The 17,748-nt window shown below is 31.3% G+C and overlaps 4 protein-coding genes across 4 annotated transcripts; 3 read left to right on the forward strand and 1 right to left on the reverse strand.

Moving 5' to 3' along the window:
• Positions 1–351: 351 nt before the first annotated feature.
• On the forward strand, positions 352–1,964 carry LOC119682676 (uncharacterized protein C7orf26 homolog). Its single transcript, XM_038096167.1, has 2 exons — positions 352–838; positions 900–1,964. Exons 1-2 carry the CDS (start codon positions 760–762, stop codon positions 1,922–1,924), a joined length of 1,104 nt encoding a protein of 367 aa, XP_037952095.1. The 5' UTR covers positions 352–759; the 3' UTR covers positions 1,925–1,964.
• Positions 1,965–2,023: 59 nt separating this feature from the next.
• Positions 2,024–3,027, reverse strand: LOC119682677 (ribosomal RNA-processing protein 7 homolog A-like). Its single transcript, XM_038096168.1, has 2 exons — positions 2,935–3,027; positions 2,024–2,879 (listed from the first exon to the last, which is right to left on the reverse strand). Exons 1-2 carry the CDS (start codon positions 2,957–2,959, stop codon positions 2,107–2,109), a joined length of 798 nt encoding a protein of 265 aa, XP_037952096.1. The 5' UTR covers positions 2,960–3,027; the 3' UTR covers positions 2,024–2,106.
• Positions 3,028–4,553: 1,526 nt separating this feature from the next.
• LOC119682041 (pre-mRNA-splicing factor SPF27-like) lies at positions 4,554–5,741 on the forward strand. The gene is made up of 2 exons (XM_038095382.1): positions 4,554–4,770; positions 4,825–5,741. The coding sequence occupies exons 1-2, from the start codon at positions 4,693–4,695 to the stop codon at positions 5,659–5,661; spliced, it is 915 nt and encodes a 304-aa protein (XP_037951310.1). The 5' UTR covers positions 4,554–4,692; the 3' UTR covers positions 5,662–5,741.
• Positions 5,742–6,129: 388 nt separating this feature from the next.
• Positions 6,130–11,760, forward strand: LOC119682042 (dipeptidase 3). Its single transcript, XM_038095383.1, has 3 exons — positions 6,130–7,085; positions 7,165–7,340; positions 11,283–11,760. Exons 1-3 carry the CDS (start codon positions 6,273–6,275, stop codon positions 11,629–11,631), a joined length of 1,338 nt encoding a protein of 445 aa, XP_037951311.1. The 5' UTR covers positions 6,130–6,272; the 3' UTR covers positions 11,632–11,760.
• The last annotated feature ends 5,988 nt before the right edge of the window (positions 11,761–17,748 follow it).

The raw sequence follows: 17,748 nt of genomic DNA on the forward strand, positions 1-17,748 counted from the left end.
ATGTTAATTTTTAAGCTATATATGTTCTATTAAAGCATTTAAGTAAATAGAATATACCTAATAATAATTATTAATATGCGTTTTTGGTGGCTCACAAATGTGGCAAAAAATGCATGCTGGCTTATAATCACTAAGCGAGAATAGGCATCACTGTTGCAATCTGTCAATTGTTATATTTTGACAAAGCAAATCTTGCATATGTGCGCATAATACAAGCTTAATATAATATATACAATACTTAATATGAAATTGAAAATTAAAATGAAAACAGAATTTAAAGGAAAAAAAAAAAACACTGAAATTTTCCCAATTTTCAAATTTATGAAATTTTTGATTAGATATGATTTTTAGCATATTATTGCAATATTCGTTGGAACTTCCAATGAAGGTTCAAAACACTTCGCTTATTGCGTTGGTAACACTTTTTTCATTATTGGCCGAAGTGTTACAACTACTGACCTAGGTAGAGAAAATAGTGTTGTTGTTGTTTTGCATACATTTCAGCCAGTATAGACCAGCAGCTTGCTGTTTTTTGTCATATTTGCCAGGCATCGCAAACGCTTTATGTAAATTGATTGAGTGTAGAACTGCCACATTACTACCTGTAATGTGTGACATCTATGTTTGTAGTACCTTTTTACAATTTAATCGTAACAACACGCAACCCTGTGTGTTTCTCTGATTAAATAGGGCCTTGCTGTCAAAAAGTGCTTCAGTTATTACAGGTAGTTTGTCAACATAGTTTGTTATTCCGCGAACATGTCTCAAGCCGATTTAAAATCCTATTTAAGAAAACTAAAATTTCCTCAATGCGCAAGAGAAGTTATTCAACGTCTTGGTAAGCGTTATAATAACTATTCATTTGAAGCAAAATATTAATTATTTATATTTTTTCGTAGACGGCATCATAACAAATCGCACCAAACAATCTTTTGCTATGCAATTAATATCGGAGTTTGTTTTTCTGGAAAAATCCAAAGAGGATTCACGTAGTAGGCAGCAATTGCAAACATTCGAATCGCAGTTGACTCTAATACAGGAGTTCCAGCTAATAGTTGCAATCATAGAGCACTTCAATTTGCCAGGAACTCAAGACGTTACTCGCAACGCAGTATTTTTATCATTGTTTGGCAGTAATTTAACAAACAAAAAGCGTGCGGATATATTGTGCCGACTTGTCAGTTCGGCAGTATGTTTTCAATCAACAGCCGTTTTAGATGCTACTGGTGTATGGATGCAACAGGTGGGATGCACAACAAGGCCAAGTTTACAAGTAGCTGAAAAATTGATTGAAGATTTCGTCCAACTTTCGTTTAAAATGTCAGATAAATTTAGAGATTTGCCTATAACCGTGTCGCATTTTGCTGCTAATTTTATGACAGCGGTAGCAGAACTTTATTTCAATGATCAACATGGTGCACTGGTTGCACCACCTGAGAGACTTTTGGATGTTATCGCAAATTGGATTTCAGAAAATCCTAATCTATGTTATGCATGTTATGAACCGATTGCTTTGCCTCAAGGTGCTATTGCTATGCCAGTAGTAACGTCTATATCTGGACTGTTACGTTGGACAATTTTAGCACCTCTGGTAACAGACAAAGTCACATATAAAAAGCTGCATCTATATTTAATACAATCTATTATAAATAATAAGGGTTCTAACCAATCGGCTGCAATTGATGCTCAACATATGCAAATTGTAATTAATTCGTTGCTTCTGCATGCGTCACGTTCAGTTCCAGCATCAAATGATGATCCCGCCTTTCAGACTTGCATTGAACGTTTATCACAGGCTGTGCACACAGCAATCAATTCACAAGCGATTTATGGAAACATACCTCAACTATTGTGCTCTCTGCAAACGCTACCACATAATGAATTTCTCTCCACTGTTATTAAAATGCACAAAATTAAAATTTAAGTATAATTACTTCCATTTAAGTTAATCATATAAATTATATTATATATTTAAATCAATATATATTAATTACTATAGTAGTAAACATGATACATCATTGTACAGAATTATATATTATATATATAATATTTCATTAATATATTTCCTTTAAACCAATCTTGCGTGTTTAATGTCTCTTTGATAAATTAGAAGGGTCTGAAACGTCGCGACTTCTTAAGTAATTCTATCTTTTGTTTGTCTTCTTCAAACTTTTTGCGCAGGTTAACTATATTTTTCATCTTGGATTCACGTATTTGGAATGTATAGAAATTAGTGAGCTCTTTATTTTTCTTGTCCTTGGCCACTTTTTGTTCAATTCGATCGATAACTGATTCTTTTTGCTCAAATCCAGCATTACGACCCTGCTTGCCAACTGTGACCCAACCGTCAGCATCTGCTGCAGAAGTTTTTGCTGCCTCATTAGCAACTTTTTCGCGCTGTTCATAATCGACCATGTATTTATCAATTTCTATTTGCGTTTCTTCTACATTTAGAATCTTTTTTTCATGCTGGGAATGCCACAGCTGTAATCCAGTTTCGATCAAAGACTCGCCTGTTGTTTCGCTAAACAAGTCAATGCTTTTTGCTAAGAGTGCACGTGGTACACTTTTACTTTCCTTAAATACTACATAGGCTACTTTAAATTTAAATGGCGGTTCATTGTTTGTAAATGGTGTCGTGTATTCCTGCCATTTTTGGGTTTCATCCCGACCCGGTTTTTCGGCAAATGAAACCATTATAACTTCACCAAATCGTTTGAAAAATTCCATTAAACTCTTTTCCGTAACATAAGGTGGTATGTTGAGTAAAAATAATGTACGACCTCTGGGTTTGTTAGGATCCATGAGACGTATAAAGTGCTCTCGCATATAAATGTGATGCCCAATTTTTGTATCAGGCGTCAACTTCAGAAGTGACACTAAAGTTAAAATATATGTATAAATTTATGTAAAAAATTATATCAAAAATATTACCTTTATATCCCTCAATTTCAGGCATTCTTTGTGATATATATCTTGTTCAAATGTTATTTAAAAATTACTTTACGTTCTTATTCGCACGTGCAGTATTTGTTTACAAAAATAAATGTAAGGGTTGCCGCGCCATAATAATTATTAATTCTTCAATTGTGCAGAGTTGCATTCACGTCAATTATTTTTTTGTTGAATTTGTAATAAATAAGTCCCTTCACGATTTGTGGTATTCGCTTTTGTATAATGCCAACTTAATATTATCATTAATTTAGTCAATTATTACCGAGCCATTATAAATAATAATTCGTACTCTTCTTTTATGTAATATTAAACAATGTACAGGAACGCAAAATCAGTAAAACAAGAAGGACCAGAAAGCATCAGTAATTTCTAAATGAATTTTTTAATACAAGTTTACTAAGGACGTGTGCGAGTTAGGCTAAGTTGCGTTCTAAATGAGAGAAATTCTAAGTTGTGCCGATAATGTAGTGATGTGTCGATACGTGTTGATAAATGGCTAAAAGTGTGCAGTGCAAAAAATTTCAAAAAATCTCCCATTTGGTTTAGCATCAACTTAGCCTAACTCGCATTATATTACTTATTTGAATATAACAAAGACAAAATAATTCTTTGTTATTTATGTTATCATTTTTTAACAACAAAAATGATTTATTAACTTTTATTTAGGTTGTGTGCGAGTTCGAATAAATTGATGGTAAATTAAGGTAAATAGTAAATTATATCGGTATGCCAGCAAATGTTGGTATTTAACAGAATTTCGTGTAGGGTAAATTAGATACAAATTAGGTAAGGGTAAATTGTTAAAATTTTATAAAATGTTTAATAAATAAATAAATAAATTTGAAAACTTTTAACGAAAAATAATAAATAAGTGCAATAAATATATAAATAAGTATTTACATAAGTGTAGTGCAAAAAATCTCTAGGAAATTTCAACGGTCTTTCAAACGGCCTTAATATACTTAATATCTGTTTTCCCTTACTTATATTTTTCAATTAATTTTTACCAGATTACAAATATCAAATTCAGTGTAAATATTCAGACATGTATATTAGCTCGGTTAAGTTATACAATTATTTATATATATACTTTTCTAAAAAAATATCGTAACTGGAGTTAACGAATTACCAAGGTATCCAGTATAATCATTGCTCTTGTATTTGGTAAAACACCAGCTAATTTTTATTTTTCTGAAACGGTAGAATTTTATAAATACATATGTTGAATCAAAGCACACTTTATGTGTTAAATCATATAAAACAACTGTTAAGTTCAGGGTAATCCTAATTACTCTGGCAAAATATCTAGAGTGTTATAAATCAATCTTAAGTTTTATACATTTTTTTCGAGATTTACTAATCGAAATATCAATGGAAAAACTTAACCCAATCGATTTAGCAATTGAAAAACGCCAAAAAAGTAAATCTCTATTAAGGAACGCAACTTAGCCTAACTCGCACACGTCCTTAGCCTAACTCGCACACGTCCTAAAAATATAAACCCAGATATACTAATCGAAAATTGCATCAACAACTTTTAGTAATATAATTTTTTTCAGTGTTTTTAGTGTTGTCAAATATGTTAAAAAGTAACCATATGAAGCAGAAAGATTTTATACTAGAAACTCCCTGTGTGCAATCATTTGTTTTATTGTCGCTGTTGTCAAATTCTTTAAATTTATTTTAAAATATTAAGCAATAAATTAAAATAACACATTTTATACTAACTACAACGAAATGACGACAAATGAGGTTATTGTGGATGCTTTGCCATATATAGATCATGGTTATGATGACACGGGAGTGCGGGAATCTGTAAGTCAGGAAACTAAGCAATATTGGATACAAATTAGTATAATTTTATTTTAGGCCTTAGCTATGGTGGAAGAGGAGTGCCGAAGGTACAGACCAACAAAAAATTACTTAGATCATTTACCAGCGTTGAGTACAAATGCTTTTGAAACGAAATTGATGAGCACAGAATTCGAGCGCATACAAAACCGGCTTCCGATGGAGACACTCAGCATGAAACGCTATGAGCTGCCACCACCAGCAGCTGGAAAATTATCAGAGGTGACTGCTTGGCAAGAATCAATAGAGAACTCGATGGCACAGCTGGAACATCAGTGGGTACGCGCTATGAATCTTGAGCTTATGTTAGACTATGGTATAGAGTCTTGGAAAGCTTACTTGGAGGTATTCGTAGCACTACAAGCAAAAGCGCAGGCACAGTTGCAATATCTTAAAAAGGAAATTCAAGACATAAATTGGAAACGCAAATTAGCACAGACAAGCGCTGGTGAGAAACTGCGAAACCTAGAAGCCAATTGGGTATTGCTGGTGTCTAAGAATTACGAGATTGAACAGCACTGCGCGGACTTCGAGGAAAAAGTACAGAAGGCGCGAACTTATCTGGAACAGTTGCAGAAACAAGTAGCTGAATTGGAAATGGAGAAGTCAGCAGCGCAAATAGTTGAGGAGGCACATAGTACCACGCAAGCAGAAGAAGAAGAAGAAGAAGATTTACAACAAGAAATGGCGACGGATGAGCAAAGCATGGAACATATGCAATATGACGACTATAACAGTGCTAACAACGATGATGGTAACGATGATAGTAATGCCGTTGATAATACTGACAATAATCCTGCTGACGATGACGATGCTGATGCTGATGACAATGACGACGATGATGACTACGAGTAGTAAGTTTATTAAATATTCCTTCCCATGGCACTGATATTGTAATTTTTTTTTACTACCAAATAAACATGAAAGGAAAAATGAAATGCATTTTTTATTGTCGCAATCAAACGCAGAAATCTGTCAGCCGTGAGTAAGTGGCATTTGGCAATCAAACTTTTCAAGTTCAATTTGTATGGCTCTTTGCACTTATCTATGCACTCCAATGCTAGTGTCAATTATTATCCGAACTGCTACCGAAAAGTTCTAACATGCTTAGTTAGACGTAGGGACGCAATGCATGGAGTTCTCGATGATGGCCAAAGAATAATGAATTGAGCTCATCATGATGATTTTTATGGTAATATGGTAATAAAAATCATCATACATTATATAATTTTAAGTAAAATGGAATTTTATTTTATTTTTTAACCACCGGTTGCTAAAACATCAACTTCGCTTAGCAGTGCGCATGTCCAGGATATACAAATGTCAGCGAAAATCGATAACGCTCGGATATCTCGAGTGGAAACATTAGTAGTGTTTACTTGTTAGTAAATAAAAAATTGCTAATAATTTGTGGTAGTGAAAATTGAGTTTTAGTTTGTTTGTGCCACTTCCGGTGGGGAAGTGCGATGAACCCAGTGCCAAATCCCGATTTCATGGAGGTGCGTGCTATGCAACATGCATGCCACGCAAAGCAACAGTGCTTCGTTTTCACAGAAATCGCGGACATCGAACTGCCTCCTGAAATAACAAAGTTAACTAACGAAAAATACAAAAACAGTGGCATAACCACATGTAAGGAACAATGCGGTGATATGTTAGTGGACCATACACGCACAACGTCCCGATGTCGAAAAGTCGTTATCGTATTAGGTTTAGTGCTTGTTTGCTTTGCCATGGCTGGTGGTATACCATTAGCACTGCAGCTACGCTCTTCGTCGTTGCTAGAGGCAAGGCTATCGTTTATCCGACGTTTATTAACTGAAACACCATTGATCGAAGGTGTTTGGAAGCCAACGAAACGGGATAATAACTATAATGCTAGTGTTTTTGAGGCGCGCCAAAATAACGTTGGTGCATTACTTTGGCCAATTGCTGTACCCTGTGGCGCGCAGTATTTGGATGCAGTACAGCTGGCACTGGAAGGAATTGACGAGGCCAAACGCATGACAGCACATACTGATTCCATGCATATAGCGGAATCTGCTGATGAAATGGAACAAATTCACATTAGAGGTGATGTTGCTGTGCTGATGGGTATAGGCGGTGGTCATGCTTTGGGTGCTAGCTTAGCTGTACTGCGCTCCATGTATCTTTTAGGTGTACGTTTTGTTTCGATAACTAGTTTAGAGTGCACCACTCCTTGGGCTGCAGCAGCCATAAAAACTCGAGATTTTTTAATGGAAGAAAATGCAACGAATTCGTTGAATGAATTTGGCAAGGTAAGTTTAATTTGATGGGGAGTTATTAGGGGATTTGTTTAGATTATAAACCTAATAATCTCTTTTTTTTCCTTTTTAGATGGTACTTTATGAAATGAATCGCCTGGGAATGCTTGTGGAAATTTCACAATTATCTGAAGCTGGCATGGTAACTGCCCTACGTACGGCCAAAGCACCAGTGCTGTTCATTAACTCTACTCCTCTCTCTCTTTGCAATAGTACAAATGTTGCTTCGATACCGGATCATATTTTAAGGTAATGTACATACATTTAGGATGGTACTCTATTACATTTTCTTAGAGGTTCGCAAGAATATTTAATTAAAATTTTTTTAAGGTCTTTAATATTTTGAAATTTAGATTAATTTTAATTTTATTTTAATAATAATTTATTTTAATGATTAATTTTATTTAAATAAATTTCAAATTTTTTTAATTATTTTCATTTTTTCTTTAATTATTTTTATTTATTTTTCATTATTTTTATTTTTTTTAATTATTTTGATATTCTTAAAATATTTTTTTATTCGTTTTTTTATTTTTATTCATGTTTAATTATTTTTATTTTTTTAAAACTATTTTCATTATTAAGGTAAATTTTTTCTTGCCGATAATGGCGTGTCTTTTTATGACGAAAGAAACTATTTAAAAGTTAGACCGATTTCGAATAGCAAAGAAAGGACAAAGACAAAAATATTTTTATTTAATTTATTGAAATTTGGCTGACCATACAACGCTGTTTCGAGTATTGCCAAGTACTCTTCATCAGTGGTCTTTGGAAATAATCGAATTTTATTTAATTAGTTTATAGTTTATATAATATATATATATATAATATATTATATAATATATTTTCATTATTGTTTAATACTTTTTATTTCTTTCTAATTATTTTTAAATTAATATTAATTTTTTATATTTATTTATTATTTATTTGAATTATTATTTTTATATTTTTAAAACTTTGTTTATTTGTTTTTTGATTAATTTTATTTTTTTTCAATTATTTTTACTTTATTTTAATTAGTTTTAATTTCTAATTAATAAAATTTTTTTTAAATGTTTTTATGATTTTTTAATTTCTTTACTTTATTTTGAATTATTTTTATATTTTTATATCTTTGAAATTATTTTTATTTTTTTAATAATTTTTATTATTTTTTTAATTATTTTTATTTTATTTGAATTATTTTTTTTTTAGTGTTTGTATTAATAATAATTTTGTTTTTTAAATGGGCTAATTGGTCAATTGTTAAATAATACACTATTTAATAAATATTTTTGTTTTTTCAAAGATGTTATTTGAATCAATATATCGAATATATTCTATAGTTACTCTTCAGGATACACCCTGAAGATTTGGTCATTAAAGCAATACATTATATTTATTTGTATTTGTTTTTTTTTAATTATTTTTATTTGTTTTTTTTTATATATATTTTTATTTTATTGTTAACTAGTTTTCTCTTATTTTTAATTATTTTTTTTTTTAATAAGTGATTGTTAAACCAACATTTCAGTGTATTTAAATTTTACATAATTTTTTTTTAAAATATATTAAAAATTTTAATAAAAATTAATAAGTGTTACTTATAAACAATTTGAGTGTTAAATAAGTCCGATTAAATTATATTTTATTTTTGTTTTTATTATTTAAACAATTATAATTAATTTATAATATATGATTTATTATATATTTATTGTAGGCAGAGGCGAGGCGTCGAATGGTTCAGAGTGTTCACTGAACACCTTAACAAAGCTTCCTTTTTAGATTTTTTTTTATTAGGTAAATAATCTCGCTATATTGCTACTTAACATTTTTTATAATAGCTTTTCCAAACAGATTAACATAAACACAAAACGTAGAATACAAACAAAATCACACATGTGTTAGTTACACCCAACATTACTTATAATTAATAAAAGAGAAAACACATTCCTCTTGAAATATACTAAGGTTCAGAATAAAAACTGCACCGCGTTGCTTACAAAGCATGCAAATGAAATAACATTCACATTGGGACTATGTTCAATATTGAATACACAACACAAAACATACAAACAAATATATGTACGTAAAATAATCTTAACTCTTAAATTAATGCGTGCAAGCAGTTCAATAAAAAAAGTGCACTTCCAATGTTATGCAAAGTAAATACAAAAGAGAAAAGAAATAACTGAGCGAAAATCGGTTTACATTTGACGAGAGGATCATTCCACTAAACTGAACCAAAAGTTTATACAAAGCGTGCAAATACAATCAAAGTCACGGTTGCTGTTTTATATGGGGAAATGGTTCAGTATGAAAACTGAACCGGGCATTGTAAATACAAAGTAAAAGAGTAAATGAATGCATGAGAGTTTCTTACTCTTATATAGAGGTTGGAAATAAATCAATAACAAAGTCATTATTGCAATTTAATACTAGCAAATAGTAAAAGTAAAGAAAAAAATTAAAGAAATTTGAAGTGAAAAATAATATTTAGAAATGAATTAATGTGTGATTAAAGATTTGATTCAAATATCTTTTTTTACATAAACGATCTTTTGAAAAAAAGATTTTAATTCATAAAATTAATAAACCAACTCCAGATATGAAGAATTTGATACCTGTTGTAAAAATGTCGAAATCTATGGTAAGTCGTCGTTTTCCTACAGCTATAGCTTTATGGTAAATAAAAACCAGTGGATCACAGGCTGCGAACATTTAAATAAATTGTTTTATTGGTCTTGTACGCTATTTGCTTGTGGAAAGGACAAAACTTAGAAGTAGGGGGAATACGTTATAGTTGGAATTCTGTTTTGATTAAATTGTGAACACCTTGCCAAAAAGCTGACGCCTCGCTACTGATTGTAGGGTATAATAACGTCTTCATTGCCCATTTTTTTTTATATTTTATTTCTGTTGATTGGCTTGTTGTTATGTACTTCTCTGTCCACATCATTGGCAGATTATTTTTGTAAACCGAACAACACGATTTGCTACACGCAGCCTGTTGCTTTGGGCCAGAATTGTTTGTTTTCCTTAATTAACTTAATGGGCCTATACGCCTTACGCCGTGCACCTTAATTGCTTTGGCTACAATTACAAACAGTAAATACGTATAAGCAATCAAGAATAAAATAGAGTTTAAAATAGTTTTATAGTGTTCTTAGATAAAATATAACTTAGATGTTCTATTTTCAAAACTAAATATATATATATAATATATATATCATACAAAGATTAGAAAGGACTAAAGAAAGACAGATGCATTATAATTTCTGAATTATAGCTTTTTTCTAATAAATTAATTTAAGTTAAAAATAAATAATGGAAATAGTTAATTAATTTAATAACAGTTTTTTCGAAGTTATTTTAATAAACTATCCGCTATCGTAGGTTAAAATGAATTTAGTCATTCTTTCTAGGAGTACATAAACTGTAAATAGTTAGACCAATGTGTCACAATATAGATCATGTGACCCAGAGAGCGACAATTTGTTGGCGATTTGAAATTATACGTTTTAAAAAATATGTCGTTTTAATTTTGAAACTATTGTGATTTTGGCAACCGTTTGTAGTGACGAAGAAGGAAGAATAGACGTTAGAAATTAAAGATTCTAACATCTAAAGATCTAACTTTTAAAGAAACTAAAACTTTTAACATCTAAAGATCTTACATCTAAAGAAACTAAAGATTCTAACATCTTTAGTTTTATATGATAATTGCTCCAGAGAAGTAAAAATAAATTGAAATGATCTACAGTTTATAGTACCTATTTTGAACCATTGAAAACATTTTTTGTGTCTATCAGAGGGTTCAAATTATAATATTCATTTTTTATAATCATTAACTAACCGCTGTCATTTTAAGACTTGGTAAAGAATTGAATTATGTAGTGACTTTTTTTATTTAGTATTTACTCTATCTGATTTGGTACCCGATTGAACCCAATTATTTTAAAAACTAAAGGATCGACTTAACTATTTTAACTAATTGAGACGCATTGCCGAAAGCCTCCTTCTTACATGACCGCGCATCGATAACTTAGGATATAATTTGTATTGGTATAGTGTGGATACAATACAATAGTGGGAAATAAAATTATATATTATATATATATATATTTAATTGTACAGATTAAAATTTTTTCATTCATCTATTTGTGCTAACTATACTTTATAATAATTCTTATATCTTCACTTGTCTTTCAGTTTGCTACCAGATAATGGTGGTGTTATTATGTTAAATTTAGAAAGATGTGGCGATCGTCCTCTCAGCGTTCGAGAGGCTATCAACACAATAAATTATGTGCGCAAAATAGCTGGTGTGGACCATATTGGACTTGGCGGTGCGCCGCCCAAAAGCTATGCATTCCTATTAGCCGAATTAGCTCGAGATCGTGTCTGGGAGCGAGCAGCCATCAAAAAGTTAATCGGCGGAAATATGGTGCGCATATTGCGTGAAGTTGAGGCGCTCAAAAACCGTCTACCACTCTATGAGGATTGGATTTCTCCTGATTTAATCGAAAGCAAATCGTATTGTCGCTATCCTGAATTGTAATTGAAATGGAATTGCTCAATCCTTTGCGTGCGTACGTGCATGCCAAGGATTAAACCTGCGTTAACGAGTACATATGTAAATTTAATTAACATAGAAAAATATTATAAATTTAAAATACATATTATACAATATAATAATATATACATACATACATATATATATAAAAATATATATTTTGACTCTTACGTTGCATGATTTTGAAATATACATAAATTAAATAAATATTAATATTAACGTTAAATTTAAAATTTAAAAAAACGAAAATGTGTTGTTCTCTTTAATATGGGACAATTTTGGGACAATTAGGAAAGAAAAACACTCATAAATTTATTGTCAAACTATGGGAAGTAGTATGGCCCTATACTCCTCCTAGGTGTTAAAGGAATTTATACATATATAGAGTCCTTATTGCTAACCAATTCCCTTTATTTTGCTTATCCCTTGTACGCTTATCTTGTGTCTATTTTGTGACACAGGAGACAGGAAGCAACTTCTGTTGTAAGCAATTTCTGAGCAATAATTGCATGCCAGGGTTTTGCATTAAATGTTAAAATTTATAGTGAATTGGACACTTTAAATATTGGCCGGAAGCACCATTTGTATACTGTGCCACTTCCTATGGCAAATAAAACGAAACTTATGTTGCACCCACCCACAGTGGTACACGGGCTCAGGGCAGCGTTCATAATGGGTCTGGCAGCCATCAATGCACACATGTACACATGCACTCACCAAATGTAGGCACTACTACGTAGGTACGAGTATTTGCACCTTGGATTCAAATTTCGTGTTCGATTGCTTTAAGTGTTTGGTGGTTAAGTCCATAGTTGGTGCTATTGCCATTGTTGCCGTTGCCATTGCCATGGAGGCAGGCATTCCTTACGTTTTCCATTGATACAATAAATCGTTGATTAATTCAAGAGACTAAATCGCATACACGAATCCGAATCCTGTAGACGTGTTAGTTTAGCTACAGCCAAATACCGGAACCAGAAATTCCAAACACTTTACTGCAAGTGGCGCTGACCGGAAATAAATTTATGAAGCTGTTGTGTGTTGCTGTTGGAATGTTTTATTGATAAACTTTGAAGGCTCAAATGTGTATGAAAGTGCTTCTCTGTTCGTGTGCTTGGCAAGGATATTACAGTACATATTGCGCTTGATTGAGCATTTGTATCTTTACTTGTGCGTACACTTCGGGGTCGTGTGTCTGTGGAAGTGTAACTGAACACCACTTTAAGTGCGAACAAGAACAAAATTGGAGTACAATATTTCGTTACTTTAATCACCAATGGAATTGACCTTTATTTCATATAAACTGAAACTTTCTCAATTTGCCATTTACGCCAATTAAGACAAATAACGCAATTTATGCGAAAAGTTACAAGCTCTACATTTGTATTAAATATAAATCGTTAAAAGTACAAATAAATAGATACAAACTTATTTTAAGATCGTAACTTTCTTCAATATTTCTACACAGCATGAAAGTATTTATTGCGCTTCTCTTAGCAAGAATACAATTATGAAGTTTAGAGCAATTTTAGGGCAAAATGTATGTGTACATTCTGTACATTTATCCGTAGATCAAAAAGAATATAAAACGAATATAAATAGTTGTGTTCGGCAGCTCCGAAGTATGGCAAAAAAACAACAAGTCGCTTATTTGTACGTAAAACAACAACACTACTTTCTCTATCTAAACGGCTAGTTATGAAGTGGCCAAACATCTTAGCGACTTTATCAAAGCGATAAGCGATCTATAGTAAATCTTCATTGGAACTTTTGTAGAATATCCCAGTCGTCTGTCAAAAGTTTGTAAATAAAAATTTACAAGTTTCACGAATTAAAATTGTGTATCAGGTAAAAATTCAACTGATTAAAAATAATAACAATTTTGTTGGTGTAATTTACTACTAGTCGAAACCACTCCATGAAAATTTTTGTAGATTTATAGATCTGTAGAATTAATATTATAACTAACATAAATTTATTACGTCAAAGTACACGGGATTTTTATAAATAGGCACTAAAAAAGGTTTCTCACGAAATCAATTAAGTCCATTTAAAAGAGTTCCCTATTCGCTTTTGCTTTAAAAAGACGGCTATGGTGTTCTCCTGGAAGTCAGTGTAAGTTTTTTGCATACCTTCTACATCTACGAAGTCTTTTTTTTTCATTCTCAAATGCATTATTCCGGGAAGATGAAAATAGTACATTGCTAAATCCGTTATATGTGAAAAGTGGTTGAGCTTAGCGATGGATATAATTGTCCATAAATGACCTCATTACATTTGGAACACCACTAATGTTGGCTTCAAAATTTGGTGTGGATAAGTTCGGTGTTATAGTTAGACTTAGTTAGACGTAGCTGAAACGTCTATTTTTTATCGTCATTTAATTTACCGACTACAGTTCTATGTCTGTATTTTTTTTATTTGTCACCGTTGTTGTTATGTTACTGCAATTGGTTTTATTGGCAATGCCCTTCTTGGTTATGCGATTCTGATGGAGCTTTGCGTTCTTCTACCAAATGTGAAAGTCCTTACTTCATTCTATTTGTAATCACTTGAGCATATATCATTGGTGGAGTTCTAGTTCGTCTTTAAAGTGGCCACAATGAAAGACATGTTCTATGCTCTGTCACCTTTTACACATTTTGGGCAGTAGGGACTCTCAGTTAAAAATAATATTTTACATTTGATATGATAATATGAAGCCATCATACTTTAAGAAATATGTTGCCAGCTAAATATCTGAGTCCAATTGAGCATGTTTTCCTGACACTCACTCTTCAAGGTTGGAGATGAGCGCATATATCTAATGCACTTTGAACGATTGCTTCTACCTTTGCTACAGTTCTCTAAGTTAACACGAGCATTTGGCAGATTTTCTACTGGTGTCACACTTTGCTTGTTATAAGGGCAGCTTAGCTATTTTACATATATGTTCACTAAAAGTTTTCCAGGAATAATGCAAATTGCATCATCAGACACTATTCAGACACTATGGGAAGGGAATACGCAAAGGACTAAATCTGCATATCTATGTTATTATGTAGGTGCGTCTGATGATTTTGTTGGTTGTGTTGGACTTAAATGCTGTTTACTTATAGTAAGTCCCTCTCTAAAATTAATTTCTAATAGCAACTGAAGTGTTTCTTCGGGGTGTGTATGTGTTTTTTTTTGGTTTATGTTCAGACGGAAAGTCGCTCCTGGAATTACCATAAAGTATTACGTCCGAAGGTTCGTCGTGTGTGTGTACTCATTTGCACAAATGCGATCTTGTTTGTATATTTAAATATATATTGATATCGAAATACTAATGTTTTCATATTTCGTCATATAGAAAGGGAACTACTTGGTGTTAACTAAAAATGGTATCGAAAAAGTTTATTTTATTTCATAGAAATTTAGAACTCGAGGCTATAATAAACTTTTAATGCATTTGATGTGAGGAAAGGCTGTGAATTCAACAACCAAACTAAATTGCTTTCATAGCAAAAAATAATTACAAACAAATCTTATAACAGTAAATTGTCGATGTAATAAATTTAATGACTCAATTACTATAATTATTACTTAATAACACTCTCATAAAACAGCTTAAAGGAGTAAAGGACCCATTATAAAGCAATTTGTACTTCACAATTTACACAAAAACTATAAACAATGACGATTACACTTTTGCTGAAGTAATCAATTAATAACAACTTATGGTTTGTTAATTATTACTTAATGCCTATCTCGACTACTTCAAATCGACACATACACACATATATATTTGTCGATAATATTTACAGGATATTAACCTTTCATAGATATGAGAGGAGTCGACTAATAGAGCAATGAAATAACAAACAACACATCGATGTGCAGTCGAACTATTGCAAGTGGAATTAGGTAATCAATTATGAAATCAATGCTCAGTTCATGCGGAAACAGATACATTCCAATAAAGACAATAGGGATTATTGCCTGTCGAAGAGTAAATAGGGAAGGTCATTGCAATGCAACGAGAATTTAGTCTCAGTTCAAAGTTCATTTGCGACTTCCATTCAATAAAGTGTTTCAGCTAAATGTGATTGAATTAAACAAATTGATGAAAGATACTTTCTCCTTTAAAATGAAATTAGTTGAGATTTATATGATTAGTTTAATTAAATTAAAATAGTTAAATTAAGCACTCTATATAAGTAATGGAACAAATTATTTTGAATCTTATCTGTGAAGTTATCAACATTAATACAACTTCATTTATTAGTTCAAATGAAGTTCCTTGAAAATGTATCTTGTATCTTGCGTCAAAGACCGACATACAGTTGCAATAGCTGATTATAATACAAAAGGTGAAAAATGTTTATATTTTAAATATGCTTTCATCTTAAATGGTTCTCAACCGAAAGAAGTCGATACAGGCGTGTAAAATTAATTAAAGAAAAAACACAAAGCTTAGCTTATGTGTTTAAATATTTTTGCTACAATATATTAAGTCTAATTGCATAGTCAAATTCAGTTGACTCTGAAAAGCAAAATATCTCATTTAGTCCATTTTGGACCTGGGGACCGAATTTGATGCTTGCTGTCTGTGATTTAGTGGTAACGCTATTGCAGACAATATATTAGTTATATAAACATACATATTCACATTAATATGATAATTATGAGAATCTATACAATATAATGAAAAAATACAATATAATATACAAGAGGTATGAGAATGTAACCGGTGCGATATTCCAACTAACCGTCAGGCTAAAGAGCTGTTCTTACAATTACGGTAAGATATCCTTCCTCAGCAGAACAGAATTGAGGTTACTGGTGGAATATTTAACGGGTCACCACGGACTGCGTTATCACCTTAACGGCTTAAATATTATATTCTTGTTCATTGTCTCGAAAGGGCATATATTTGTGCCAATTCTAGAACATATATTAATGAACCGCAGAATCAATGAAGTGAAGGAAGCTAATAGGCCCGATACACCATCCATATATGTTCGAAATCTGTGTTTGAATTCGATTTGGATTTTGGCGTGTCAGTGTTACTTGCCGTTATGTTGTTCCATAATCCAAGACTCATTTATAAAGTTATTTACTTATAATTTCTTCAAAAAGACTGTGGACACAGAAAACCAAAAAAAAAAAGAACAGAATATCGTTAGAAATCAAAAAAAAAGGAGACTATAATAGGATTACACATCGCATCTAAAAATACTAGAAAATAGCCATACTTTAGGTTAAGATTGCAGTTGAAAGGTAAAAGTAACTGAATTTAGCTTTCCTAAACGTGGTGATGTCAAAAACAACTACTATTTTAAGACATTCTTTATATTAAACTTTACTGACACAAATCAGTGTTTTTAATTCAATAATATTTATAGTAAATTTTATATATGTAATAAAAGTGCTTGATAGTAGCATATGTGATCTACATTTCTGTATTAAAATACGGAATCTTAAAGTTTCATGAAAAAATCTTTTTTACATATGTGACATAAACACAGCAATTGTGGTTAAAAAGATTCTAGTTCTCATATTAAGATTTCTCACGTTTTAATATCTAGTCAGTTTAAAAAAGTATATACTTTACTTTGACGTAAGGGTTTCGGTATAAAAAAAAAAAGAAAGCAAAATAGTTTTTATGTTAGAGTGTGATTTTTAAAGGTGGACTATAAATGTTTTACACTAAAAAAATAACTTTTGGTAGCTAAAAGCAATTAAATTTAATTATCTCCAAATGCGATTAAATCCAATGAAACTCCACTATAGTAAGACATTTGTTATATTAAACTTTAATATAATATAATAATATAGCTATAATATATTTAATAATTATAAAAATAATATATATATAGTGACGTATAGCGGGCGATACTTTGATGAGAGGTTTGTGCAATACTAGTTTCAAACAAAAGTAGTTGAATTAAAAAAATTAATAAATACAAGGTACCTATACCCCCATTAAATAAGCAAAATTGGGGGCCGTACATTATACATTTTTTTTTAAAAACAAAGGAAAATTCGCATAACTTGAGTTTCTGACAGCAAATGGAAATACTATAATATATACGATTATATAAATAGTCTTTTAGTACGTCACTCTCCAGTTAGGTACGA

The sequence above is a fragment of the Teleopsis dalmanni genome, chromosome 2, assembly GCF_002237135.1.
Source record: "Teleopsis dalmanni isolate 2A chromosome 2, ASM223713v2, whole genome shotgun sequence".
NCBI lineage: Eukaryota > Metazoa > Arthropoda > Insecta > Diptera > Diopsidae > Teleopsis > Teleopsis dalmanni.